The following is a 27644-nucleotide window of genomic DNA, read 5'->3' as shown; positions in this document are numbered from 1 at the left end:
TCTCAGCCATTCAGCAAAAATATGCTTTCTGTTTAGGGAACTCATTGTTGACAGCACTTTACTACATCTTAGAGAAACCTGAATTTCAGGTCAGCTGGAACCCCTGATTTGTGCTTAAGAGGTCAGCTGCAGGCTCCATTAATCACATTGACTTGGTGGGGATCAGCATACTTCTCACTCGTGGATGCTGATTTAAATTGAGGAATGAGATAGGACTTAAAACTGCAATGGGAGTTGCCTACAGGCCTCCTGATAGCAGCAATGAAGTGGTAGAATGTATTAATTCAGAGATACAATCATAGAAAGGTTACAGCACGGAAGGAGGCCATTCGGCCCATCGAGTCCACGCTGGCTCAATGCAAGAGCAATCCAGCTAGTCCCACTCCCCCGTCCTTTCCCCATAGCACTGCAATTTTTTTCCCTTCAAGTACTTATCCAGTTCCCTTTTGAAGGCCATGATTGAATCTGCCTCCACCACCCCCTCGGGCAGTGCATTCCAGATCCTAACCACTCGCTGTGTAAAAAAGTTTTTTCTCATGTCATCTTTGGTTCTTTTGCCAATCACCTTAAATCTATGTCCTCTGATCCTTGGCCTTTCCGCCAATGGGAACAGTTTCTCTCTATCTACTCTGTCTAGACCCTTCATGATTTTGAATACCTCTATCAAATCTCCTCGCAACCGTCTCTGTTCCAAGGGCAACAACCCCAGCTTCTCCAGTCTATCCACGTAACTAAAGTCCCTCATCCCTGGAATCATTCTAGTAAATCTCTTCTGCACCCTCTCTAAGGCTTTCACATCTTTCCTAAAGTGCGGTGCCCAGAACTGGACACAATACTCCAGTTGTGGCCAAACCAGTGTTTTATAAAGGTTCATCATGACTTACATACTTTTGTACTCTATGCCTCTATTTATAAAGCCCAGGATCCCGTATGCTTTTTTAACCGCTTTCTCAACCTTCCCTGCCACCTTCAACGATTTGTGCACATATACCCCCAGATCTCTCTGTTCCTGTACCCCTTTTAGAATTGTGCCCTCTAGTTTATATTGCCTCTTCTCGTTCTTCCTACTGAAATGCACCACTTTGCATTTTACTGCGTTAAATTTCATCTGCCACGTGTCTGCCCGTGCCACCGGCCTGTCTATATCCTCTTGAAGTCTATCACTATCCTCCTCACTGTTTACTACCCTTCCAAGTTTTGTGTCATCTGCAAATTTTGAAATTGCGCCCTGTACACCCAAGTCCAAGTCATTAATATATATCAAAAAAAAGCAGTGGTCCCAGCACTGACCCCTGGGGAACATCATTGTACACCTCCCTCCAGTTCGAAAAACAACCGTTCACCACTACTTTCTGCTTCCTGTCCCTTAGCCAATTCTGCATCCATGTTGCTACTGCCCCCTTTATTCCATGGGCCGCAATCTTGATGATAAGCCTACCGTGCGGCACTTTATCAAACGCCTTTTGAAAGTCCATATACACCACATCAACTGCATTGCCCTCATCTACCTTCTCTGTTACCTCATCAAAAAACTCTTATCAGGTTAGTTAAACACGATTTGCCTTTAACAAATCCATGCTGGCTTTCCCTAATCAATCCACCCTCGTCTAAGTGACTGTTAATTCTGTCCCGGATTATCGTTTATAGAAGTTTCCCCACCATGAGGTTAAACTGACTGGCCTATAGTTGCTGGGTTTATCCTTACACCCTTTTTTGAACAAGGGTGTAACATTTGCAATTCTCCAGTCCTCTGGCACCACCCCCATATCTACGGATGTTTGGAAGATTATGGCCAGTACCTCCGCAATTTCCACCCTTACTTCCCTCAGCAACCTAGGATGCACCCCATCCGGACCGGGTAACTTATCTACCTTAAGTACAGTTAGCCTTTCAAGTACCTCTTCTTTATCAATTTTTAGCCCCACTATATCAACCATATCTTCCTTTACTGAGACTCTGGCAGCATCTTCTTCCTTGGTAAAGACAGATGCAAAGTACTCATTTTGTGCCTCGGCTATCCCCTCTGCCTCCATGAGTAGATTAGAGAGGCTTGTAGCAAAAGCAGAGCTGTTTTAGTGGGAGACTTTAATTTTCATATAGACTGGGAAGAGCAGAGTAGCTCAAGTCAGAAAGGTAGTGAATTTCTTGAGTACATTCAAGAGTTTTCTAGGAACATAGGAACAGGAGTAGGCCATTCAGCCCCTCGTTTGATAAGATCATGGCTGATCTGTGATCTAGCTCCATATACCTGCCTTTGACCCATATCCCCTAATACCTTTGGTTGCCAAAAAGCTATCTATCTCACATTTAAATTTAGCAATTGAGCTAGTATCAATTGCCGTTTGCGGAAGAGAGTTTCAAACCTCTACCACCCTGGAGCAGTATGTTCTAGAACCAATAAGAGGGCAGGCCATACTAGATCTAGTAGTAAGTAATGAGCCAGACTTAGTTAATAATCTTACGGTAATGCAACGTTTATCTAACAGTGATCATAATATGATCAAATTTATTGTTAGATTTGAAAAGCAGAAACTTAACAGTTTCTAAGATTCTACATTTTGGTACGGCTAACTTTAATGGGATGAGAGGAGACTGACAACAGCAAACTGGTCAAAACTGTTATCAGGTAAAAATAAACAGTGGGAGGTGTTCAAAAAAGAATTTAGTTTAATATAGGACCAGTATATACCCCTAAGGTGCAAGAGCTCTACTTACCAAATAAAACAGCCATAGGCATCAAAAAAGGTGAGAGGTAACATAAAACTAAAGGAAAGACCATATAAAGAATAGTGTAGATCCAGGGGACTGGAGAGATATAAAGAACAGCAAAGGAAGACAAAAAAGATAACAAAAGCTGCAAAAAGGGAATGTGAAAAATAACTTCCGAGAGATATCAAGATGAACACAAAAAGATTTTACAATTATATTAGAAGAAAAAGGGTAATAAAGGGTAATCTGGGCCCATTTGCAAATGAAAATAAAAAAATGGCAGACTTGTTGAATAATTACTTTGTGTGAGTCTTCACAGTGGAGGAAGAGGATAATATACCTGACATTCCAGGGAAACTAATAATGAATCAAGGACTGGAACTCACTAAAGTTAACATATGCCAGAAAACAGTATTCGGAAAAATAATGGCACTAAAGACTGACAAATCCCCAGGATCTGATGGTTTCCACCCCAGGGTTTTAAAGGAAGCAGGTGAGGAAATTGCAGATGCTTTAGCTATAATCTTCCAAAACTCTCTCAATTCAGGAATTGTCCCTTTAGTTTGGAAAATTGCAAATGTAACTCCATTATTTAAGAAAGGTAAGAGTGAGAAACCAGAAACTTGTAGACCTGTTAGTCTAACATCTGTTGTGGGGAAGTTATTGGAATCTATAATTAAGCACTGAGTGACTGAGCACTTGGAGAAATTTGAGCAGATTAGAGAGAGCCAACATGGATTTGTAACGGGTAGGTCATGTCTAACAAACCTAATTGAATTTTTTGAGGAAGTTACTAAAGTAGTTGACAGGGGAATGTCTATGAATGTGGTTTATATGGATTTCCAGAAGGCATTCGATAACTTTCCACATAAGAGACTGTTAGCTAAAATTAAAGCTCATGGAATTGAAGGCAAATTATTGACCTGGTTAGGTGGTGGAAGACAGAGAGTAAGGATAATGGTTATGTACTCGAATTGGAAGGAAATGACTATTGGTGTCCCACAAGGATCTGTGCTGGGGCTTCAACTATTCACTATATTTATTAATTACTTAGATAACACAATAGAAAGCCATAGATTCAAGTTTGCCAATGACACAAAGATTGGTGGCACAGTAAGTAGTGTCGACGGGAGCATAAAATTACAAAGAGACATTGATAGATTAAGTGAGTGGGCAAAACTGTGGCAGATGGATTTCAACGCAGATAAGTGTGAGGTCATACATTTTAGACCAAAAAATGATAGATCCAAGTATTGCTTAAATGGTGCAAAGCTAGGAACAGTGGAGGTCCAAAGAGATTTAGGGTTCCATGTACACAGATCACTAAAATGTAGTAGTCAGGTACAAAAAATAATCAAAAAGGCTAATGGAATGTTAGCCTTTATAACTAGAGGGTTAGAATATAAAGGGGAGGAAGTTTTGGTACAGCTATACAAAGCCCTGGTTAGACCACATCTGGAGTACTGTATACAGTTCTGGGCATCGCACCTTAGAAAGGATATATTGGCCTTGGAAGGAATGCAGCGCAGATTCACCAGAATGTTACCAGGGCTCCAAGGGTGAGATTATGAAGAAAGATTACATTAACTATGCTTGTATTCCATGGAATACAGAAGGTTATGGGGTGATTTGATTGAGGTTTTTAGGATTTTGAAAGGAATTGATAGGGTAGATAGAGAGAAATGTTGTCTGTTGGTGGGGGAGTCTAGGACAAGGAGATGCAACCTTAAAATCAGAGTCCGGCCATTTAAGAGAGAAGTTAGGAAACACTTCTTCACGCAAAGGGTGGGAGAAGTGAGGAACACTCTCCTACAAAAAGCAGTAGAGACTGAGCTTAATTAATAATTATAAATCTGAGATCAATAGACTTTTGCCAGCCAAGCGTAATAAGGGATCTGGAGCCAAGGCAGGTGGGCGGAGTTTTTTTTTATTCGTTCATGGGATGTGGGCGTCGCTGGCAAGGCCGGCATTTATTGCCCATCCCTAATTGCCCTTGAGAAGGTGGTGGTGAGCCGCCTTCTTGAACCGCTGCAGTCCGTGTGGTGACGGTTCTCCCACCGTACTGTTAGGAAGGGAGTTCCAAGATTTTGACCCAGCGACGATGAAGGAACGGCGATATATTTCCAAGTCGGGATGGTGTGAGACTTGGAGGGGAACGTGCAGGTGGTGTTGTTCCTATGTGCCTGCTGCTCTTGTCCTTCTAGGTGGTAGAGGTCGCGGGTTTGGGAGGTGCTGTCGAAGAAGCCTTGGCGAGTTGCTGCAGTGCATCCTGTGGATGGTACACACTGCAGCCACTGTGCGCCGGTGGTGAAGGGAGTGAATGTTTAGGGTGGTGGATAGGGTGCCAATCAAGCGGGCTGCTTTATCTTGGATGGTATCGAGCTTCTTGAGTGTTGTTGGAGCTGCACTCATCCAAGCAAGTGGAGAGTATTCCATCACACTCCTGACTTGTGCCTTGTAGATGGTGGAAAGGCTTTGGGCAGTCAGGAGGTGAGTCACTCGCCGCAGAATACCCATCCTCTGACCTGCTCTCGTAGCCACAGTATTTATATGGCTGGTCCAGTTAAGTTTCTGGTCAATGGTGACCCCCAGGATGTTGATGGTGGGGGACTCGGCGATGGTAATGCCGTTGAATGTTAAGGGGAGGTGGTTAGACTCTCTCTTGTGGAGATGGTCATTGCCTGGCACTTACCTGTCGCGAATGTTACTTGCCACTTATGAGCCCAATCCTGGATGTTGTCCAGGTCTTGCTGCATGCGGGCTCGGACTGCTTCATTATTTGAGGGGTTGCGAATGGAACGGAACACTGTGCAGTCATCAGCGAACATCCCCATTTCTGACCTTATGATGGAAGGAAGGTCATTGATGAAGCAGCTGAAGATGGTTGGGCCTAGGACACAGATCAGCAATGATCTCATTGAATGGCGGAACAGGCTCATGGGGCTGAATGACCTACTCCTGTTCCAATGTTCATATAAAGCTGTTAAGAATTACATTATGTAAACACAAGTAATGATAAATATTCTTTATGAAAGACTGAATGGTATCATCATATTTAGATACCAAATAGCTGACATTCAACTATGTGCCTAAGCTGTCTCTCTAAAGAACCTTGTTGTCCACATAGCACTCAGAAGGTAACTCCAAACACCTTCTGCAACAATGGGGGTGATTTTAATCCCGAAGAACGGGTGGGTTGGGGGCGGGTAGGTGTTGAAAATAGTTTTTTTTGGGTCGCAACTGAAAAATTTTCGGACTTTGCATTCCTTTTACGTGCCCAAGTTAAAGCCAGAAATAAAGCTGGGTTGCGGTCGCGACCCAAAAAACGACTATTTTCAACTCCCACCCGCCCTCGACCCACCCATTCTTGGGGGTTAAAATCACCTCCAATGTCTTATGCAGTTCTTCAGCTATCAGTTGTTGCTATCGGAAAAGAAACTCTCAGGATAAAATTTAAATACAATACAAACAATTTATTCACCTGCTTTATGTCATGTGTCAGTGATGTCTGTAACTTTACCCACCGTGCTTCCTTTAAATGCTAATGTATTGTGTGAGTGTAGCTTTTAACTTCTAACTTGAGATTTCTTCTTAGTGATATACGGTGGACAATGTAAGTGTGGTGCCTGGCTGCAGGATTTTGGTGGGAGCTGCTAGGCGTTCAGGTGACCTTGTATCTCCTTGTGCTTGCTCCTGAGATAGCCCTGAATCTGATTCAGCTACGTGTATCCGTGCTATGAACTGCCTGTTCTCTGGAAACATCTGCTGACACTTAGCACCCCATCCACCACCTTAAACGTTCACTCCCTCCACCACCGGCGCACTGTGGCTGCAGTGTGTACCATCTACTAGATGCACTGCAGCAACTCGCCAAGGCTTCTTTGACAGCACTTCCCAAACCCGCGACCTCTACCACCTGGAAGGACAAGGGCAGCAGGGACATGGGAACACCACCACCTGCACGTTCCCCTCCAAGTCACATACCATCTCTGACTTGGAAATGTATCGCCATTCCTTCATCGTTGCTGGGTCAAAATCCTGGAACTCCCTACCTAACAGCACTGTGGGAGTATCTTCACCACACAGACTGCAGCGGTTCAAGAAGGCGGCTCACCACCACCTTTTCAAGGGCAATTATGAATGGGCAATAAATGCTGGCTTTGCCAGCGACGCCTGTATCCCATGAATTAATTAAAAAACACACTTGCACAAAGGGACAGCATGAACTGGGTCTGATGTCTCCATGTCTTGCCAGAGCCAAGGCCCAGGGACCGCCACCACCCAAGTGCATGTGGGAGGGGAGGTACCAGCTAAAATCTTGAAACTTACCAGTGCAAATGGCTGGTAAATTTCCTGCTACTTTCTCATCTAGAACCATACTACCCACTAGGGCTTTGGCCTTCACTACCACCACCACTTGCTCCTCCTCACATGCAGCATTACTCACCTAGTGCTACATCTTCAAGCTCACTATCCACTTGCTCCAGGGATGTGCTGACACTTGTGACAGTGAGTATTCATGTAGGTTACTGTGCGGTGTTGGCAAGCTGTTCTTCCAGGCCTAGAAAAACAGAAGAGGATTCAAGATCACCTTTGAAATAATGCTTATATTACAATATACAATGTGTGATGTTTTGTTCATAAGTGTATGCCTGTAAGTGAGTGAGCAGAAGGAGAAGACACAACAACAGCAGAATGGTACTAGCCCCGAGCTTGGGGAAGGTTTATCGATGCACCCACCCCTTTCCCTCTATGTTCTCATAGCCAATCATGTCCCTTGTGACCATTCAAAGACAGTCAAAGGTTTGAAATGTCTGGGCTCTCCTCCAGTTTGGGTCTGTTTTCTTCTGTTATGCACAATCATGTTCTGCAAGCTGAGAAATAGTTATGAGATGTTTTGAGTTTAAAAAGTGCATTCTTTAACATAAGTATCCTTCATACAACCCACTGTGTGTCTGACTACGTTAACATGCATCGTGCAACAAGGTTTTATTGGAAGGATATGCTGCGTGAAGCCACTTTAAGACATCTGTACGACAACAATTTCAGTTGTAAGTCGCAGCTTGAATGTGTGGCCTTGCATTCAAAGAGCTGTATCTGAATGCTTTGTGGGATTTTGAAGAGTCCGTGACACCTGTTGAAACCCAACATCCTGTTTAAGAGTTTTCAATTCAAACTACTGAGAAATGTACACCCGCCTAAAGGGTTTCTGTTTACCCAGTATGGAATGCACACTATCTCCCCGTTTACGTCCCATTTATCTAAGTTCAAAAAACTTAGACACTGATTGCCGGAGTCAAGACTTAGGATCCGCCACCACCCAAGTGCGTGCGGGGTACTGCTGGAGTCCAACCACCAGAGCAGGTCTCTGGTAAACTTCCTGCTACTTTCTCATCTAGGACCATGCTACCCACCAGGTCTTTGGCCTGCAGGTGTCAAGAGAATTAGCCAGAAAAGCAGTAACAGCCTGAGGAGGATTCATCCCATTTGCTGCCTGCAAGTGATATTCATGCTAGCTAATGTGATACAAACGATCTTCTCTTGATCACGTCTAGCCAATATATCAACGGTCATGTCTACATCTTCCCCTTTCCCCACCAAAAAGATGCCAGATGCCATCAGCTACATATCCTTCTCTGCACACTTCAATACACGTGCCTCCCAATCAAGCCACCTTATCAAGGCTTGGACCCTAGGTGAAGCTGACACTGGCTTCCTTGGCTACCTGATGCCATTGCTGCTCTCTTTGCTGGACATTGTTGTGGAGTTCCAAATAAGGACTCTCTCCTCTTCTGCATTTCAGCTAGAAGCACTTCCATTGCTTCAACTGTGGACCTGGGGGCTATCTTTAACTCTCCTAAACTTTCAGACATCTTTCTTTCAAGAGCTACTAGAAATTACAAAATTAATTTCAGTGTTCCTATTAGCTGCTGCAGGCCTTTAAATCCTGCAGCGGCATGCAAATTTTTGCACCACTGTGGCAAGCCCCCAATGACTGGTGTTCCTGGTTCTAAGAACTCACCTATGTTATGCTAATTCAGCTGATCCCAGAAACAACAGCACAGCAACCCATTTCGGGAAATGAAAATCCCACTCTGCCGTGTTTCCAAAGCAGATAATCTAGGCTCCTGCTTTCAAAAATAAGGGAAAACACCCACACACTTGGTCATAGCTTTATTCTAGTGAACTGAAAGTAATCCTTAGTTCTGAAATTAAATTAATAACTATGTCCCATTTTGGAATATATCCAATAATGATTCATTCCCCAATAACCACTGTTAAGATTGTTTCAGAAAAAGAAAACCCTCTTCCAGAGTCAGATTAAGAATTCTTGGGGCCATTCTGCACATCTCCTCCCTCCCCACCCACCCCTCCCCAGCAACAGCTAGTGTCAGCAATTATACTGTAATGAGTCTGCTGACTCACTCTCTCCCCCCCCCCCCCCCCCCACCCGCTTCGGTATTTTTAAATTTAGAATATTTCAATATAGCAGTTGTATGTAGTTTTCCTGCATTATGATGAGTTTTCCTGGGGGCCTCATATTTGGCCGGGGCCCCTGGGCAGGCCCGTGCATTTATCCATCTCTGCCCTATTCTGTGTTTTAAGTAACAATATAGGTAGTTCAGTTAAAAAAAAATTAAACTTTTTATGTGTGATAAGCTTTGGGGTCAGAAAAAATGTAATTGGAAAAAGTATCCAGTAATCCATTAAAATTTGGTCACATGTTTCTGAATGTTTGCTGATCTCATAAGCTGACCCCTTTCAGATTCATTGATAGCCTTAGCCATCCAATTCTTGCAATTCAATGTCCCCACCACCTTTGCACAAACTGACATCTACCAGTGCATGTTTTTCAGGTATCCCAGTGCGAAGATATTATGCGCAAACAAGAATTGGAAATGGCTCAGTTTAGACAGCAGCAGTTTGACTCTGAGAGCCAAACAACCGCAGCCAATCAGAAGTGCAAATCGCTTGAAGCCATGTTGGATCTTTATAAGCAAAAATACCAGTCTTGTATAAACAAGATCACAGAGCTGGAGAATGCAATGCAGAGCCTGGAGGCAGACTTACAAGACGCAAACAGACAGGTTAGTAGAACAAAGTGAGATCTTTTGGCCTATTTTAGAAAGGCTGCAATATAGCAAATCTAACTGAAACATCTGATGAGCAATTGTAGTATATTTTCACTCCCACATTTTCAAGCTTTAGGATAAATGTCACATTATTTTTGTTGTATCTCTGAAGGCACGACCTTGCATTTCAGTCCCCATAGTTCCTCTGTTGCTAACCAACCTACCCTTTTGCAACAGCTTTAAAGGTTAGACCAAGAAAATTCTAAAAACAGAATTCAAGGGAAGTAATAGGACTGAAATGTTATAATTAAATGTTATTTCACACCTGGAAAACAAACATTCTAGGGAAATCTATGCACTTATATGTAAGATAATATAATTGATTAATGGAGTGATTAACAAGGCATTAATTTGAAAATGTCACCTGAATCTCCTTTTGTGGACTACACCCCCACTCACAGATCTGTAATTGTGTATAATACACCAACCCACGGGACTGCTCACAGATTAATTAAAAACATAAAAAATATATATTTACCATATTATATGTATTGTACTATTTTTATTAACATAGTTTCTGATATTCCATTACTCATCTTCTACTCTTAATTTTATAATGAATGGGAAGAAAGTGTTAATTCCTTCCCTCCCAAGTCATATTCTATTTATGACCCTGACAACACATTTAAACTTGCTATACAATATGTAAAATCACTGAACTTGTTACCACAATATTAGGAATGAAGATAGTGGAATATCAAGATGGATATCCCAAAGAGGAATATCCCAGTTCAGTTATTGAGCCACTAAAGTTAAATTTAAGATTTTCAATTAAGAGGAGGAAGGTTAATTCTAAAACACTTTTCTCCATGCATTTAATTAGCTTTGTAGTCACGACGAGACTCTCCACAAGCTGCAGAATGAGCTGCTTACAGTGCAGCACCAGTATGAAACCAAATGCAGACAAGTGGAAAGCTGCGAGGACAGTATTGATCAGCTGACCCATAAGCTGCAGGTTGCACAAGAAGGCCTGTCTGCAAACAGAGAACATGTTAGCCAGTGTGAGGAGATCATTCACAGCCTCCGAGAGCAGGCCACAGTTCATCAAAATGAGGTGAGGGTGGACATGTTTATTCAGCTGTAGACTGTAATAGTTGAGACAGGCTGAGATCAGAAACTTTGTCCTTCTGTTACTTTTTTCTGAAAGTCACTTTTTATGGAGAAGCTTAAGGAATTTTAAAAGCCACATATGTTCAAAATAGCAGGACATACCATTGTCATATACCTAAAGGTTTGTATTATAATGACAGGATTAATACACAGGATAGCCTGAATTCACAACAAGATGATATCAATCCATTAGATATACTTACTCCTAAACCCTCATGAAAGGATTATAGCTAGTTTCAATTACACAACTCCATAACTTATCTCAATGACCAATGGTAACTTTGTGATCTGCTCCGTAATTGTGGGTAACCTTGGGGACAAGTGGCAGGGGAGTGAAATAGCAATTGAGGAGAAGTCCTTATTCTCCCACCGTGTCCCCAAAATGTCCATCACCAAAGGGTCTTCTTCCCTGCAGGGCAAGCTGTAATTAGTTCCAGGAAGCCAGAGGTGACAATCAATATCCCTTACTTGTCAATTGTGTTTCCATTTCCAGCACAGCAGTAAGTCGTTTCACCCAGGACAAATTGTAGAAAAATCAACCAGCGTAACAAAATCAGCTTACATAAAATTAAAATGATTCCTCGAATCCAACATTAAATGCTGCAAGAGTGGGACCAGCATTTTATAATACAGGTCTAACTGCAGGTATAAGGAGTATGAAACTATTTTCTTTCTGGTGATTTCTGTTTCTATTCCTTTTAATAGATTATTTTCCTGTTGTGTTCAGAGTTTTTTTATGGGACAGTTGAGTCCAGAATGGTGGTACTCTTCATCCTCTCCCCTGCCTAAATTGTAAATGCAGATCCACCCAGATTATTCTCTCAACCAGGATAGGAGACAAACTGTGGAATCCTTCTAGTATCCAGTGCTTGTATAGGTGTAATTTGCTCCACATAATCATTGCATTGCAGTAATGTAGTATAGTCATCAGATTGCTGGTGTGGTGCACAATCCACAACACCTGCCTGAAACCAATTAATAATGTTTGAATAGTTGCAAATTAAAACCCAATCTCTATTAATAAGTTTTCAGTTTTGTGTGCAGTGAAGGTCATAAAGACGAGGAGTATTTTGAGCCTTGTATAATAGACAAAAATTGTACTGCATGACTGAAGTTGAAATACCGAAAGCACACGTTAAAATAACTAAAACTGAATTTCCTTTCTATTTTTAAAAATATGGAAAATTCTATCCTTTTACATCTATAAAAAGTACCTCGTGTCAGAGTCAGCAAGGTAACACGGTACAGAGGAGCTACCGAGGTAGGACCTTGGAGAAACACTAGGTTCACACAACACACCGGCCCCAAGTACAGTTACGATGCTAAGAAGAAATAGGCGAGCACACATATAGGGGGTAATTTTAACCCAACATGCCTGGCGGAAAACTGACTGGATCAGATTGGCCACCCGTTTTATACTCCGCCCGATTTTACTTCCCATTGACTACAATGTGAACAAAATAATGGCAGCATTAAAGTTGTGGGTACAGGCATCGTTCTTGCCAAGGTTTGGAAGTAATTTTGATGAGGTGGTATGAAAGCTGATGCACACAAGGAAGAGTCTGTATCTGATGGCATATTTATGGTGGGACAAGGAAAGGTGTATGCAGGACTGTTCATTCAGTGGCAAGATAAAGTATTCAAGAGAAAGTGCTCTGTATCAGATTGGCACAAATGTTTCTTGCAACCCCCACCTCCTCTAGATTGCTGCTTCTCTTGCTTATGCTCCCCAGGACTTTCATCCTCCAGGGTCTCAATGAGGAGGCCCCTTTGTAAGGTGAACTTGTGCAGCATACAACACACCATGACAATTCTTGACATCCCCGCTAGTCGAAACTGAACAACGCCGGATATCGATCCAGACACCTCAAATAGCTTCAAAAATCTAATAGTGTGTTCTAATGTAATTCAGGTGGATGAATGGATCTTGTAGTGTTGCTTAGCTGGGACCCTCTGTAAATACTGATACATTGATGGGGAGCCCTCAACTTACTTCTGAGCTGCCCAAAGGAACCAATATTACCAATTTAGAAAGGCCTGGAATTCCCATCTTAAGCGCAACCCAGAAGTAAGACCCTAAGATGTGCCCATTCTGTCGATGTTAAATTACGCTCAAATTTCTTGCAAATCTCATTAGAATATGCCCGAACATAAAATGGGCGGAAACCAGCGGAAACAATCGGAACCCAAGGAAAGCGTCAAACTCACACCATTAGTTCTTCTTTAAGTATAAAAATTAATGTTTCAACTCATTTAACCATCATTCATGCACATTAGGCACAGCATGTTTAAGAATCTGCAATCGGGGAAGCTTTTCAATTTTTAATATGACTTATACTGATGCCATAAAAATGCATTCAAAGGTACAGAAAATACAGTGTAGGTCTCAGTGAGGATAAATTTTAAAAGATACTCAAATTTGCAATAAAACACCAGAAAAATTACTGTTTCCTGCTGCACCTGAAAATCTGGTCATAATTTGAAGAAAGCCTCTGAGCAAGCGCAATTGCAGGACACTCGCGTATAAGGCTCTGTAACTTGGGGATGGGGACGGAGATGCATTCAGGCGGAGGGATCGATAAACAATCATAAAAGATCGAGATTTGGGTGTATTGTACTTGCATGCATAACTCACTTATGCCCAAACTTCTGCGATCTTATGGCAGCGTATTTGATTTGTCTGCTGATTACGCGTGTCGCTGGGTGTAAATACACAGGAAGTTCCAGGCCAATGTTTTTTATTAACACAAGCAGCATAAATAACATGGTAGAAAATTAACAAATACAGCAAATAAATTCCGATGATAGACAGAAATCTGATGGCTTTGAAGGCCTCCAAGGATCCCCTCATCTGGGAACCCAGTTTGAAAATATATACCTTAAAGGAATAATGTGCTTTGCAGGAAAATTGATTTTACTCTAACTTATCTGTGATTTTTATTGTGTTCAGGCATTACTGTGTAACCTTGCAAAGGAAACTCCTTTGGCTTTACACTTAAGCTATACCACACTAACGGTGGAATAAATTAAATCAAACAATGTATGCAATTTTCATTATTTAATGGTTTTAATATAATTACAAATAGTAATATTTAACGTTTTAATAGGGCTGAATACCTCAGCTTTTTTTGTAAGTAGTATCAAATAAGTGTATACAGTTTACAATTAAGAAGAATCCAAGACTCAACTTGATTTTTTAATCTTTGAAACTTAAAGCCTTATTTTGGCATTGCTGAAGATTAAAATAGACAATCTTCTAACCATACCATTTTAGGACAGTACAAAAAGAAAATAAGTAACAAACAAGGAATGTTAAAAAACCAGACCTCCAAAGTCATGTCAAAGAGACACTACCTTTGTAAAAGTGTTAGGGAAACCTTTTTTTCTGTGAGAAAAACAGCGAGGATAAGCAGGTATTATTCTTGTCACAGTAACCTATGCACATAACTGATAATGCTTACATGATTGAGTTGTGAGTTTGCAAGAAGAAAAAAAGTTTGTCAAACACCTCCATGACGATGGTGCCCCCTTAACCTGAGTGTCTAATGTGTTCTTGCACTTTTGTTTCTGTTATTTTTTTATTGAGTGGCCTTTAGGTCTTCAGGTACCTTTCCTTGTCAAATTTATGGATTAATAAGTAAAATGAGAGCAGATTATTCACTGACATTAAAACAAAGATTGATTAGGTAAATTCAGGACAGCCTGGGAATTGTGATCACCAGATAGGATGATATGCAATATTGCACCATGTAGAAGGTAGATGACTTGCAACTAGGGACAGTTCAGATTTGTGCAGTGAGTAGGTATTTAAATATAGATGAAGAAGAGATGCAGTCAACATGCATATTTCATGAAAGAGTGAAATCAGAAGGCTCTCACTTCATTAGAATTTCAACATTTCTCTTGTATCTTTTTCTTTAAAAAAGGATTATTATATCTAATTAGGTTAGATGCATGGAAGAAGACGCCCTTAGCTCAGCACTGTAACATTAAAGTAAATTGCTATGGTACTGTTTTATGCCATTTTCTTGAGCCGAAAAGTTAATGAGATTCACTTAGATTTTTTTTTAAGTGTTATTGAGCAGACTTTACAAGGGTCACCGAAGTCCATTTCAAAATGTCTTGCTTTGAGAATGATGAACTGTTTAAGAGTGATGGGTGACCATCATTTGAATGTATCATTAGAGAGTCTTTGGTCAACTCCTGAATTCTGGATTTCTCTCCCCAAACCCCTTTGCCTTGCTCTCCCTCCCCACCTTCAAAATCTTCTCAAAAAATACTTTTTTGACCACATCTTCTGTTACTTACCCTTAAGTTCATTCATCTGATTGCTGTTCATGGGACTTTACTGTGCACAAATTGGCTGCCATGTTTACCTACAAAACACCAGTGACTACACTTCAAAAGTAATTAATTGGCTATAAAGTGCTGAGGATGTGAAAGGCACTATATAAATGCAAGTTATTTCTTTAACTCTTCCCTCCAACTCTTGCCTGTGGAGTTCCTTAGGATATTTCCCTATATTAAACGTGCTATGCAAGGGCAAATTGTTTCCATTCTTCCGTATTTCTTTCTCATGTTTTTTTTAAATGGAAGTCATTGTTACTTGTAGATTGACACAGCTCAGATATTCAGCTCCTTCTTGGGGTGGAATTTGGAAACGGAGACAATGGAGACACCAGAATTCTGATGATAGATTCCAGTAACTTCCCCACAATTGATGTTAAACTGATCGGTCTGTTAAACTGATCGGTCTGTAGTTACCTGGTTTCTCCCTCCTTCCCTTCTTAAATAATAATAATGTCACTCTATTATTCTTAAATAATAGAGTGACATTTTCAATTTTCCAATCCAAAGGCACAGTTCCTGAATCTAGAGAGCTTTGGAAAGTTATGTCTAATACATCTGCATTTTCCTTATCTATTTCTTTTAATATCCTGCAGTGAAAACCATCAGGTCTTGGAGATTAAGTCCCATTATTTTCTCTATTACCATTTTTTAATGTATTAAATGCACTGTTACTCCCCTTAACTTGTTTTCAGATTCCCTTATACCGCTGGTATTGTTCCACTGTGAAAACAGATACAGAGTGCTCATTTAACAAGTCTGTCATTTCTTTATTATCCATAATAAATCTCGCCTGCACCATCTTTAATGGGCTCACATTCCCCTTTACCGCTCTCTCAATATATTTATAACATGTTTTGCTGTTATCCCTTGCGAGTATTTTTTATATTGCCTTTTGCACCTCTAATTACTTTCTTTGTATCCCTTTGTTGCTTTTTACAGCTTTCACAGTCTGCTGGATTTCCACTTTTCCTTGTATTTGTGTAAGCCTTTTCTTTTAGCTTGACTCTTTCCTCATTTGTTGACCATGATTGCTTAACTACACAACATTACTATATATAGTGGAGGGATACTGCTGTGTCTGGGTAGATAAGAGGTATTGGGGTAGAGCAATAATGCTGCGTCTAGGTAGAGTAGTGGTACTAGTGTGGAAGGATACCATTGTGTCTGTAGAGCCGGATATTTATAGTGGTTTGGAGATCTGCCAATGTGTCTGTACAGGATAGTGATACTGAAATGGAAGGTTAGTACTGTTTTGGGACAAAGTAACGGTACTGTGTGGATGATTAGTGGTGTACTTGACCATTATACTGCTCAGGTGTCTCAGTATTGCAGTAGTAGACAGCTAGTTATGTGCATGAGCAAGGAATGGTGGTAAAGGTGCTTACAAGTGTGGCCATTTCATTTTCCAGTGATGTTTTTCTCAAAATGCAAGTAGACTGCTAATAGAGGAAAAATCTATCAACAGCCAAAAATTTGTGTGTTTATAAAATCAGATACTAAATGCTAGCTAGTCCAAAAGGTACAGAATTCCCTGGGGGTGTGCAGTATTGTCAGGGTTAATCTAATGAACCTTCATTAGAAACAAGGATAGCTTTTCTACCTTAAGTGACTCAGAATTAAGTCTGAATGGTAAAGTAATAAAAAAAAATCAAAATCAGGGAATTAAGTTCAGGAGACAACTAAGTGTAAACTAAGTGTAAATAGAATTCTTCCATAAGCTAAAGGGGAAAGCCAATGACCCATTAAAAATGAAGCTTCTGTGAAATCGGCATTCTTTTGTGTTATCTTGGGTTTTCATATTGATTTTAAAGCAAAAGTTATTTGACTATTCAATTTGCAAATATGTCATCAAGGTACAAGGCTTCCATTAGTTACACAAAGTCACTTGGACAGAAAAGCAGTATTGATTTGAATTCCCGTTAGCTGAGTGAATGCCTGGAATGTTTCCCTTCATAGTTACCTGCTGTAATAAAAGCAGACCAAAGGAACTCTTGGGAATTTGTGGAAGGTGACAATCGTGTTTTATGTCCCACAAAATATTTATCTTAATGCTTTGAGGCAGCTGATGTTGATGTTTGTGTGTTGTTGGCTTTTTAATGTGACTACCATGATCTTTACTTGGTAAAAGCTTGTGCTTTTTAATTTTTCAAACTTTTATTCGAAAGCAATCAATTCTAATCAAATTCTAAAATAGTGGAGCCTGTATCATTGGATGTGTTATCTGGGTGAGGGATTGTGAGATGTTGGGAATGTAATACCTTTACATTTTGGCACCCAGCTGTAATATCAAGCACCCCAGGTAGATAAGCACTGGCAAGGTACAGAATAAAGCTTCCTTCGCCCCATCCTGACAATGTTCCTCAAGCCAACCTCATAAGAGCAGCACAAGTGCCAATTTTTCCATTTGCCACTCAAGTTATCCTATGATCTCTCTAAGCAATGATCAGTTTGTACCAAATTATGGGAATTTTGTAAGGGGTGTCCAGACCCACTAGGAACTGGTTTGAAATAATGCATTTCTTGTAGGATCTTTACAGCCTGTACAGAGTGGAAATTTTGATCCCGAATGGATTTGTACTTACGTATTTGAGATAAAAGGACAGTTCAGAAACAACTACACCACCTACAACTCACCACCGCCCCTCAACCCCACATCTAAGAAAAAATATATTTCAACCATTCTTTTGCGTTTCCCAAAATGCAGCTTTCTGTTTATGGCCTACATTTGTTTGGAAAATTTGATTTAGTCATTTTAAGGACTGTTTCCAAACAAAACCCATTTCACATTGTAAGGGATCTGACTGTATGTAGCAAGATATCATTGCATAATCTATTAAGCCCAGGCACACCATACACTGTTGTCTCTGTTCTGCTGTACATACTTTGAATATCCTGAAATTAAACCTATATTTTATCTCATTCGTAAGGAAGAACTCTGTCACTGTGGAGTTGTGGCGCACATAAGTTATTAGGCCTTCCCTCGTTAATGAAATAATCTTCAGATTGTGCTGTATCCTGTGAGCATTATGAACATAATGCACACATTTTTGTTTATCACTGACTTATTGTAAAGCGTTGGAAGTGGTTCAGTTACAGCAATAGGAATATAGCAAAAATGGGACACGATACTTCACCATAGGCTTGTTTTTTTTGTTCTGGCAATAAAATTAGTTTGCATGTTTTTGAAGCAAAAAGTCTGCATTTTAAGACAGGTGTGACATTAAAACCTTGTTAACATTATATTGGAGGTTATCTGAATGGTGCATTTATAAATCGTGTTTGCCCTGGAGGTAACACAAAAAGATTGATTTTTCAACCTTGCTTGGTTTTGATTTACAGCTTTAGGTTACTTGGATACAGCATGGTTTGGTTTATTGCATGCACTGGTAAAGTCTGTGTTTGTCCACTGATTCATTTAATCAACCCAATGGCTTTACCCAGAAAGCAAGCAGAACTATAACGGAAGAAGCTAACCCTCAGGTTGGTTAGTCTACAGCAGGCTGAAATAATTTTAATACTTCCCATGTCTAATAATGAGCTGACCAATCTTTTTCATTTAAGAATTTATAACAGTTTTGCCTGAACCTGAATTCTGTTTTCTTCCTTTAACCAATTTATGACAAATAACAAAATAAACAGTAATATTATTTTTTGATAGTTACCTATTTGAATAAACATAACAAACAAGAAGCAGAAATTATTTTATTCTTTAAAATAATTAATGGACTTGCTAGTTTGGTGATATTTACACAAAACTACACAACACTTCATAATTGACCTTAGTTGAAGAAGTACAGTGAACGAAGTCAAGGGGGAGAAATCCGATTTGCGCCCAAAGCAGGTGGCAATTCAGCAGAGCGATTGCTCCGTGTGCCGATTCATGCCCGCCTGATGCCCAAGGAAAATTCAGCATTGGGCTCACTTCAGTAAAAGTGATGAGCTGCAGGTGCCAAACAAGTGTCACAATACAGACTGTTGGCCAGTCTGATGAATTCCATCCAGCACTGACTTCGAACCGGCCCACAGGTAAGTCCAAGGAAGGGGGGAGAAGAAGCCGAGTGGAGCAAGGCAAGCTCTGCCCGTTTGTACTTAGATTTTGCATTGAGATCCTATAACCGGAGTATCAGGCAGACAGGCTGCTTGCCCATTTACAGGCCCACCTAAATACGGCATCAAGTGGGCCCTGGGCGCTAATGGCCATCCGAGGCCCCTCCTCCCCCCCCCCCCCAACCCCCTGATTTTAAACGCCTGGCCAGCCATTTTCCAGGTGCAAAACGGACAACTGTGATTTGAATTTATCCCCATTGTTTCTTACAGAATTTTTTATTTACATAATGTATTTATGAATAAGCTAATTCCACAAAGAAGATAATTTGTCATAACAAAATAGAAGATTAATATAACCCTATAAAGTGTTTCTGTCCAGGTGATACTTTAAAAATCCACTTTGATCTTTTTTGGTGCTTTTTAAATATCTTTTATCAACAACTGCTTTGCTCTAAAGCATTTCCAGATTCAAGTTCTGCCTTGTTTGCAAATTGTTTGTAATACCAGACTTTTTTCCCTGATCCTATCTGAAACGTGATTATAGTTATGAGAGTTCAAACCATGATAAAATGAACCCTTGATAAAAACTTCTTTGTTGCTCCCTATGGGTTTGTAATAATGATCATACATTGCATACACCAACCGGGAGGATTCAAGGCACATTCAAACATAAACTGTATGATTTGCTCAATTATGTGTATAACTGACAGATACTTCTGAATTTAGCTGTCAGTTTTTCAAATCCAAGAAGTCTGTGCAACTGTTTAGAGAGTATTTAGTATGGTTGGACTGTTCAAATCAGTGAATCGTTTTGGAGCCCACAAAGAAATAGGTGAAGCCATTTAGCTCCTGCAGTTGGTTAGTCCATTATAATAACTTCATGTTTAAAAGTTACTTATAAAGTAATAGTTTAGCATAGAGATTGCAAACATTTGTTATTTTTCTTTTCAGGAACTGGACCTCCCTCAACGCCTTGAATTTTAAAATTCTTTCTCCAGTGTCACTACTGTTGTTTGTTTGCTTGTTCATCTAATGTTCAATAAATTCGCTTGATAGCTAACACCTGAAGCAAGGTGTAACATTGTGACACTGCCACATTTTAAAGGCATGGATGGATCCAGTAGCCGAAGAAAACAAACAAAGAAAAGAACAGTTTTCTGTTTGTTATCCTGGGCACGTTATCAAAACTTACCTACATATCAGGCCCAGTGAAAATACTCTTGAAAGCAATAGGAACTAAAAACCCACCAATAAGAGTAATATAAAATATAGAAGTCGAAATGTGTAGGTTAAGAAGAGCGGAAGTAGCCCAAAAACGTAAAATATATTTAATCAGATATCCTCAAATGTGATGAGAGAGTGATCAGCATTTTAGTTTCTTTAAACATTTGATATGGAAGTAATACCTCTGGCCCCGGAAGTCTGTGGAGGCGTAGTCTGAAGGTAAATACAATGAATTTTAAAACAAAATTCCAGGCTCTCTTCGGGCATCGAGGCCACAATCCTGGCCTGGACCTCCAGGTCAGACCCAACTTCACTGTTCGGTGGCCTGGCATGCCTGGTCTCACCCCCTTGTACGTCAGCCAGCGTGAGTCAGTCAGAAGGGTTGTGGATTTTTGGGGCACCTGTCCATAGACATTGACTTGTGGCTTCAGTAAATGAAAGTCTTGGATGATGGAAACTTTCTGATTTCATATGCATTACCAAAACATTAGGGTAACTGACTATACTTTTTTCTTGTGAATTACATTTGCAACTTTTTTTATTCGTTCATGGGACATGGGCATCGCTGGCAAGGCCAGCATTTATTGCCCGTCCCTAATTGCCCTTGAGGAGGTGGTGGTGAGCCGCTGCCTTGAACCGCTGCAGTCCATGAGGTGAAGGTTCTCCCACAGTGCTGTTAGGTATGGAGTTCCAGGATTTTGACCCAGCGACAATGAAGGAACGGCGATATATTTCCAAGTCGGGATGGTGTGTGACTTGGAGGGGAATGTGCAGGTGGTGTTGTTCCCATGTACCTGCTGCCCTTTTCCTACTAGGTGGTAGAGGTCATGGGTTTGGGAGGTGCAGTCGAAGAAGCCTTGGCGAGTTGCTACAGTGCATCCTGTGGATGGTACACACTGCAGCCACGGTGCGCCGGTGGTGAAGGGAGTGAATATTTAGGGTGGTGGATGGGGTGCCAATCAAGTGGGCTGCTTTGTCCTGGATGGTGTCGAGCTTCTTGAGTGTTGGTGGAGCTGCATTCATCCAGGCAAGTAGAGAGTATTCCATCACATTCCTGACTTGTGCCTTGTAGTTGGTGGAAAGGCTCTGGGGTGTCAGGAGTTAAGTCACTCACTGCAGAATACCCAGCCTCTGATCTGCTAGGGCTCCTTGGTGCCACACTCGGTCAAATGCTGCCTTGGTGTCAAGTGCAGTTACTCTCACCTCGCCTCTGGAATTCAGCTCTTTTGTCCATGTTTGGACCAAGGCTGTAATGAGGTCTGGAGCTGAGTGGTCCTGGCGGAACCCAAACTGAGCATTAGTGAGTAAGTGCCGCTTGATAGCACTGTCGACGACACCTTCCATCACTTTGCTGATGATTGAGAGTAGACTGATGGGGCGGTAATTGGCCGGATTGGATTTGTCCTGCTTTTTGTGAACAGGACGTACCTAGGCAATTTTCCACATTGTCGGGTAGATGCCAGTGTTGTAGCTGTACTGGAACAGTTTGGCTAGAGGCGCGGCTAGTTCTGGAGCACAAGTCTTCAGCACTACAGCCGGAATGTTGTCGGGGCCCACAGCCTTTGCTGTATCCAGTACACTCAGCCGTTTCTTGATATCATGTGGAGTGAATCGAATTGGCTGAAGACTGGCTTCTGTGATGGTGGGGATATCGGGAGGAGGCTGAGATGGATTATCTACTCGGCACTTCTGTCAACTTTTTCCTGAGGAATATTTATGCTTTTATTTCTTGTATTATTAACAAAGCATAATTTTAGCTTATACGTACTACACCTTCCTGAGACAATGCACCATATATCCATACTAGAGGAATACTCCAAGAGATTTCAGTGGAAATACTGGCAACACATCCAAAGAAAGGTGCACGTGTATAAAATACTTGTAAGCTGTCCAAAAATGCTTCCACTGGCAACTTAAATGGTTACTTTCCTCCTAACATGAGGAATATTTTCATTCCATTTCAGGCTGCTGAATCGGAAGAGTCTATTGTAAAACTCCAAACAGATTTTGCTTCCTACAAAGCCACACACAGCCATTCTGACACAGAGTACGATTTCCAGATTGCTCATTTTGAACAATTGAAGACGGTAGGACAATTTGTTCCTTTTTTTTATTCATTGTAGACAAGCACGTGTTTGGTGTTGCTTTGGACATCAGCTCTAAAAGAAGAGCCTTAAGTGGCCTGTAAACTATGGAGCATAATGTGAAACCACTCATCTGCTTGAGAAACATTAATATTACATTAAAGGAGAAATCTTTTCTGGCTATGCTGAAATATACACAATGTCTTTGAAATTATGCTGTGAGTTAAAAGTGTATCATCGCTCAATGCATTAGTCTGAAATAACATATAATTACGTAGAATCTACAGCACAGAAACAGGCCATTTGGCCCAGATGATTTATACTGGTGTTTATACACCACACGAGCCTCCTCCCACTCTAATTACCTCTTCCCATCCTGCCCCAATATTCCTCTATTCCCTTCTTCCTCATGTATGCATCAAGCCTCCTCTTAAATGTGTCAATGATATCTGCTTCATCCACTCCATGTGGCAGCGAGTTCCACATTCTCACCGCTCTCCGTGTAAAGAAATTTCTCCTAAATTCTTTATTTGGTCTGTTAGTGGCCATTTTATATTTATGCCCCCTTGTTCTGGACTCACCCACAAGTGCAATCAGATTCTCCACATTCACCTTATCAAACCCCTTCATAATTTTAAAGACCTTTATCAGGTCTCTTCTTACTCTTCTCTTCTTCAGAGAAAAGAGTCCCAGCCTGCTTAATCTTTCCTGATAGTTGTATCCTCTCAATTCAGGCAACATCCTTGTAAATCTTTTCACTTTCTCCAGTGCTTCATTATCCTTTTTGTGGTATGGAGACCAGAACTGTGCACAGTACCCCAAGTGTGCTTTAAGTTTCCATAGAAATTTAAATTACTTCCCTGCTTTTTGTATTCTATTTCTCTAGAAATGAACCCAAGTACTTTGTTTGCACTCTTTATGGCCTTATTAACTTGTGTTGCTACTTCTAGTGATATATACATACATGTATATATCACTAGAAGTACATGTATATATCTCTGTATTCCCAGATTTCTTTGCTCCTCTACCCCATTCAGTTTCTTACTTCCCCAGAAATAAGTGGCTTCCTTATACCGGGCCCCTGAATCCACACATCCTGAACTTTGTCATGAGTCTAGAACACAAGAGATAGGAGCAGGAGTAGGCCATACGGCCCCTCAAGCCTTCTCCTCCATTCAATCAGATCATGGCTGATCTTCGACCTCAACTCCACTTTCCCACCCGATCCCCATATTCCTTGATTCCCCTAGAGTCCAAAAATTTATCCAACTCAGCCTCGAATATATTCAATGATTCAGCATCCACAGCCATCTGGGGTAGAGAATTCCAAAGATTCACAACCCTCTGCATGAAGATATTCCTCCTCATCTCAGTCTTGAATGGCCAACCCCTTATCCTGCGACTATGCCCCCTAGTTCTAGACTCTCTAGCCAGGGGAAACAATCTCTGGTGGCACTTTATTAAAGGCTGAAAGTCCATGTATACAACATCCGCTGCATTGCACTTGTCAACTCTTTGTGTTATTAATTCAAAGAATCCAATAAGGTTGTTTAGACATGACGGGGGTCATATTGGATAACCCCCCAAAAACCAGGCGCAGGGGTCATGGTGCGCGATTAACCCGCGCCCGGTCATTGAGACGCAGGCAGCAACGTAACATTCGTGCTGCCTGGTGATTTACCTGATTTCTGCAAGCAGCCAGGGCCGACCTGCGCTGTTGAGTGGTTGTTCACCAGCAGGGAGCCCAGATATCACGAGTGGCGAGCACCACTTAAAGGCAGCTTGCACCTCTTAACTGAGATCAGACATCGCAGACGTAAAACACAGATACAGGTCCCATCCCTATGGTTACAAACTGATGAGTTATGTTAAAATGTTGAATAAAGATCGTGCACCATTAAATCCCACATCCTCCGATCTGCACGTCAGACCCCACCAACTTGCCAATCTGAGTTTGTACCGGGCCTGCAAAAGAGCGTGCACCAAGGTTCTCTGATGATGCATTAGAGGCTTTGGTGCAAGAGATGGACAGAAGGAGGGGCATCCTATATCCGCAGGAGGGCAAGAGGCCCTCCAGACATATGCTCCAGAGGCAGAAGGGAACAAAGTCAATGCCACGCACATAGCACCATGAACATGGATGCAGTGCAGGAAGAAGTTCAATGCTATGACACGAGTGGTCAAGGTGAGTGAGGTCAACTGTGAAGTGGTATCTCCTACCAATTGCATCACTAGCCACATCCACTGCTCCACACACTACACCCCCCATCATCCACCTACCAACAAACTCTTTCAATCAGTACTCAATTCTTCCAATCAGATGCTCCTTCTCACTCTCACACACTAGCACTGTTGCAAGCCACACAGCCACAACTCACAGGTCATACACACTGGCAGTTGTTTAACCATGACAGGCACAGCACCCAAACATCTTGCAGGACACACATCCCGCTTTCTTGCAGAAGAAGATGGCGCATAACAGGAGGCAACAAGTGGCTGTGGCTCCATGGAACATGAACCTGCTGCCCTCTCTCAGGATGACAGCATTCCTGTCCCACCCCTGCCACTCCGCCAGTGCCCTTGCTGTTGCCTGTCAACTAGCCAGCCCACTCCCTGTGGAGTATTGAAACTTTATTATAGGAAGATAGGATAGGCAGTAGTAGGCCATTTAGCCCCGCAAGCCTGTTCCGCCATTCAGTGAGATCATGGTTGACCTGTGACCTAACTCCATATACCCGCCTTAGCCCCATATCCCTTAATACCTTTGGTTAACAACAATCTATCAATCTCAGATTTCAAATTAACAATTGAGCTAGCATCAACTGCCGTTTGCGGAAGAGCATTCCAAACTTCTACCACGCTTTGTGTGTAGAAGCGTTTCCTAACTTCACTCCTGAAAGTCCTGGCTCTAATTTTTAGGCTATGTCCCCTCGTCCTAGTATTCAAGTATAGGAGACCTCCAAAAACAGGTACAAATGCATCAGCAGTCAGAAGGAATAATCCAGCAACTAACGTGTAACTCTTGCATGATCCTTTTAAATAGAACATGCTGTTCACAACCTATTCAGCTGTGCGAGGTTAACACCGTGCGTTGGCTGGAGCGTTGAGTTCCAAAATCACATCTGTCCCTTTAAATCAGCGTTGCACACTGATCTACCGCATATTCTCCCTACTTTACATGCCGCCGGAGTTCATTATCTCTGTGTGCGCAAACGCCTTTACCAAGATGGTGTCTGGCACATGTTACACTAGAAGTGTGCACACACATTCCGGACACAATTTGGGTCCCTAGGATGCCGCGTAGCGCCTACTAAACAGGCACTACGTGGCCCAATTTATAGTCGGACATTCCTTTTGTAAATCTTTGCTGACTATTTTTATTGTATTTTCCATCTCTAGATATTTTGTTATCTCACCTTGTAGCAAATATTCTAGTCTCTTTTCTACCACTAATGTTAAGCTAACTGGTCTATATGTCCTTGGATTAGTTCTATCTCCCTTTTTGAGCATAGAAATTACATTTGCTGCCCATCGGTCCTCTGGCATTATTGCTTTTTCTATTGAATTTTTATATGTAGATACTGGTGCCTTTGCCCTCTCCTCCCTAGTTTTTTTGGGTATCCTCTGGTGCAATCCATCTGGACATAGAATCATAGAAAGGTGACAGCACGGCCAGCTCTATACAAAAGCAAACCAGCTAGTCCCACTCCCCTGCCCCATGCCCATGGCCCTCCAAATTTTTCCTTTCAGGTACTTATCCAGTTCCCTTTTGAAAGCCACGAACGCATCTGCCTACATCGCCCCCTCGGTCAGTGCATTCCAGAACCTAACCACTCGCTGTGTAAAAAAGTTTTTCCTCGTGTCACCTTTGGTTCTTTTGCCAATCACCTTAAATCTATGTTCTCTGGTTCTTGACCCTTCCGCCAATGGGAACAGTTTCTCTCCATCTATTCTGTCTAGATCTTTCATGGTTTTGAATACCTCTATCAAATCTCCTCACAACCTTCTCTGTTCCAAGGAGAACAACCCCAGCTTCTCCAGTCTATTCAGGTAACTAAAGTCCCTCGTCCCTGGAATCATTCTAGTAAATCTCTTCTGCACTCTCTCTAAGGCTTTTACATCTTTCCTAAAGTGCGTTGCCCAGAACTGAACACAATATTCCAGTTGTGGTCAAACCAGTATTTTATAAAGGTTCATCATTGCTTCCTTGCTGTTGAACTCTATGTTTGTATTAATAAAGCCCAGGATCCCGTGTGCTTTTTTAACCACTTTCTCAACCTGCCCTGCCACTTCTCCAGTCTATCCACATAACTAAAGTCCCTCATCCCTGGAATCATTCTAGTAAATCTGTTCTGTTTTGTCCTCAAGTTTGGCTATTTTGTCTAGCATCTCCTTTCTTTCTATCTTAATTTTTGTAATAATCCTCTTGACTTCTCCTACTGTTGTCATTTCATCTTCGTTCGTCCCGTAAGTGAAAACTGAGATAAAGGTCCCAATATTAACTTGGAGACAAGAAGAGAGCGGGGTGGGGTGGGGGGGGGGTTGCAGACAGGAAACCTGGACGTAAGGGTTTTCCGCAGGTCCTACTGAATTTAACAGTAGGACCTGTTTTTAAAATTCTTCAAAGGGTTTCCCGCCCGATAGCCAGCTTGATTGACAGGCTGGCTACCTGTTGAGCAGGAAAGCAACCGGGGAGCGGATGCCAGGAGGAAGATCGCAACAAGGCGACACTGGAAGGCTGGAAGGTGCTAAATGTTCATAATTATATTTGTACGTTAGGGGTCGGGTTCGGACATCGGGGGATGTCTCGGACATCGGCGAGGGGGTTTTAAACATCATGGGGGGGGTCAGCTGATCGTGGCAGGTAAGCTTGTTGGGCCTGGAGGTAACACTCCTGCTCCTCCTGGCCCACAAGCAGTGCAATAAAGGCGCTTACCTGATGATCCGGCCTTTCTTGCCTCCTTTTGACGGGCGAGATTCTCGAGTC

General features: G+C 41.7%; 1 protein-coding gene across 1 annotated transcript in view; it reads left to right on the top strand.

The window, feature by feature from the left end:
- LOC137333349 (early endosome antigen 1) overlaps positions 1-27644 on the top strand; it is a 586801-nt gene that overhangs the window by 437928 nt on the left and 121229 nt on the right. Inside the window, exons 24-26 of the mRNA XM_067997503.1 lie at positions 9567-9797; positions 10666-10896; positions 22538-22660. Of these exons, the coding sequence (XP_067853604.1) occupies positions 9567-9797; positions 10666-10896; positions 22538-22660 (585 nt within the window). The remainder of the gene's footprint in view (positions 1-9566; positions 9798-10665; positions 10897-22537; positions 22661-27644) is intronic.

The sequence above is a fragment of the Heptranchias perlo genome, chromosome 16 (assembly GCF_035084215.1).
Source record: "Heptranchias perlo isolate sHepPer1 chromosome 16, sHepPer1.hap1, whole genome shotgun sequence".
Lineage (NCBI taxonomy): Eukaryota > Metazoa > Chordata > Chondrichthyes > Hexanchiformes > Hexanchidae > Heptranchias > Heptranchias perlo.
This window is presented reverse-complemented; position numbering and strand designations above follow the sequence as displayed.